The sequence below is a fragment of the Mandrillus leucophaeus genome, unplaced genomic scaffold (genome assembly GCF_000951045.1).
Source record: "Mandrillus leucophaeus isolate KB7577 unplaced genomic scaffold, Mleu.le_1.0 Scaffold983, whole genome shotgun sequence".
NCBI lineage: Eukaryota > Metazoa > Chordata > Mammalia > Primates > Cercopithecidae > Mandrillus > Mandrillus leucophaeus.
The window spans coordinates 613,788-616,721 of NW_012110730.1; the positions used below are offsets into that span (position 1 = coordinate 613,788).

General features: G+C 34.1%; 1 protein-coding gene across 4 annotated transcripts in view; it reads left to right on the top strand.

Moving 5' to 3' along the window:
- The window catches only part of TRIM36 (tripartite motif containing 36), a 54,749-nt gene extending 52,802 nt beyond the window's left edge, over nucleotides 1-1,947 (top strand). For all 4 annotated transcript variants that reach the window (XM_011971050.1, XM_011971052.1, XM_011971054.1 and 1 more), the window contains one exon: nucleotides 1,204-1,947. In XM_011971050.1, the coding sequence (XP_011826440.1) occupies nucleotides 1,204-1,558 (355 nt within the window). In that variant the 3' untranslated portion in view covers nucleotides 1,559-1,947. The remainder of the gene's footprint in view (nucleotides 1-1,203) is intronic.
- The last annotated feature ends 987 nt before the right edge of the window (nucleotides 1,948-2,934 follow it).

Below are 2,934 nucleotides of genomic sequence, written 5' to 3' on the forward strand. Positions count from 1 at the left end.
TTTTTTTTTTAATTTTTTAAATTTTTAACATTTTAAGCATTTTTGTTAAAAATGAAGACACAAACATAATAGCCTATCCAGGGTCAAGATCATCAATATTGCTGTCTTCCACTTCTACGTCTTGTCCCACTGGAAGGTCTTCGGGGCAGTAATATGCATGGAGCTGTCATTCCTAAGAGAAGAGTGCCGCCTTCTGGAAAACCTCCTAAAGGGCCTGCCTGAGGCTGTTTTACAGTTAACATGTTTTTTAATAAATAGAAGGAGTAAATCTACAATAACAATAAAAACATTGTATAATAAATACATGAGCCAGTAACAGTCACTTATTAAATATTGCATAATGTACATAATTGTATGTGTTACACTTTTGGTTAACAACTGGAAGCACAGGTTTGTTTATAACAGTATCACCACAAACATGTAACGGGTTATACTACAGCCTTACAGTGGCTACCCCGTCACTAAGCTATAGGAATGTATTTATTTATTTATTTGTTTATTTATTTATTTAAGACAAGGTCTTGCTGTGTCGCCAAGACTGCAGTGCAGTGGCGCTATCTCGATCCACTGCAGCTTCCACTTCCTGGGTTCAAGTGATTCTTGTGCCTCAGCCTCCCGAGTAGCAAGCATACACCACTATGCCTGGCTAATTTTTGTATTTTTAGTAGAGATAGGGTTTTGCCATGTTGGCCAGGTTGGTCTCGAACTCCTGGCCTCAAGTGGTGCACCTGCCTTGGCCTCCCAGAGTGCTGGGGTTACAGGCATGAGCCACTGCACCCAACTGAAATATTTTAGTTTCATTACAATCTTATGGGACCACTGTGGTATATGAGGTCTGTTGTTGACTGAAATGTTATGTGGTGCATGATTGTATATGATTCTGTGCTATAAAAATTTAACATTTGACCAGTTCCTTGACTGCCCGCTGCTCCCTCACTTTTTGGAAGGCTAAATGATTTTCTAGGGTTTCACTTGTGTATGTAACTAAAGCAGTGTTTAATGACAGGGAATTTGGGGCTGAGTCTGCGGTATAATTCTAAATTGCAATGTGTCATTTTTATGTTTTCGATTTTGTTTTAATAGAAAGCTTTTGATGTAAAAATTATTTTAACTTTATATCAGTGTATATTATCCTGTGAAAATGTTTTGAAGATACTTAGATCTATGGTTGAAGATACAGATACTTTGTGTATTGTGTTTCAGATATGAGCAAGACAGTGGGCATGACAGTGGAAGTGAGGATGCCTGTTTTGATTCTTCACAACCGTTTACCTTAGTTACTATAGGCATGAAGAAATTTTTTATACCCAAGTCACCTACTTCTTCTAATGAACCTGAAAATAGAGTTCTTCCTATGCCAACAAGTATTGGGATTTTCCTTGACTATGATAAAGGCAAAGTAAGTTTCTATGATATGGATCACATGAAATGCCTTTATGAGCGCCAAGTGGACTGTTCACATACACTGTATCCAGCATTTGCATTAATGGGCAGTGGAGGAATTCAGCTTGAAGAACCCATCACAGCAAAATATTTGGAATACCAAGAGGACATGTAGTTGAAACATCTGATGTGACTCAGGACAAAAACTGTGAACAAAGCAATGCCTTAGCGTTAACCTTCGTAACTAATTACATATCACTGAGTGTTCTGTCACCACACTTGTGTTTGAGTATGATTCTTCTTGAAATACAGAAAATCTAAACAGTCTTGTGTCTTCCATGTCATTGTTCTGCCTTTCACAAATGATGAAAGTGAAGATGTTCTTTCCAAGTTAATATTGAAATGGTTAGCTTTTACTTTATGTACAGAATATCTAATTTATTTCTGTCAGCTGGTGTTGCTGACACTTTCCTGATGGTGGGGGGGATACAAAAGTATTTATTATGCTTCTCTTGTGTTTGATTTTTCATTTTTATATCATGTTTATGTCCTAAGAGAAGATATTTTTTAAATGCCTTATGGATAGGAATTAGTACTAAGCAATGTGTCTTGCATTTGTTTTCAATAGGAAAACAAAGCTCTAGATAGGTAAAAAGAAAAACACCATAAAAATGGTAGTATATTTAAGTGGAAAATTATGTATTTTAAAGTGTGTAACTATTAAAAGTATATTGCCTGGAAAAGGAATACTACTGTTTTGTTAAGACCACAAACTGTATTGTTAAGGACACTTTAAGAGTCTGCTTAGCTGTAACACTCATTTACCAGCATGGGTAGTAAGCATGGTTTCTTACAGAAAACACAAAGTTCTCACCTAACACATTAAACTTCTCACTTTATATACTGTTTTCAAAGAAATTTATCTTCAGTTTTTCTTCTGTGAAAATATTTGTTCTTATATCAAAGAATTATTTTTCAGATATATTAGTAAAGATGGACTGATATTAAAGTCATATTTATTCTTTTACCCCCTTACTATGTTTTGTGATTTTCATTTTTGGCCCAATTATTACATATCAGGTTTTCCTGGTTTATATTTACATGTTTGAAAAGTTCATTATATATTTTAGTAGCGTTACATATATTATAAATTTTTATAACATTGTTCACTTGTGTGGCATTTTCTGTTTCTCATTGGTAATAAGCATTTCTAATATAAGCCAGTAAAAATACAAATTTAATTACTTAGAAATGATAACTAAGATCACAATGACTGTGTACCCTTTGAAATATCTTTTAATTTGAGGAATTACATTCTATCTAAATTGTGTGTTTTTGAAAGGCGTTCTTACAAGTAGGTGGTTTTTATTTAAACTACTTATTTTTTTGAAGTTAAAATGTTCAGAAACTACTGTTATGCATTGTAGCAGTAATCATTTATGGAATGCTTTTGACATGTTTTAGCAGAGTAACCAAAACTTTTGGGCCTGTTTTTTTTGGTTGTCCTTGTTGTTATATTTTTAATGAAAATCTGTTACTCAGGCTGGTAGC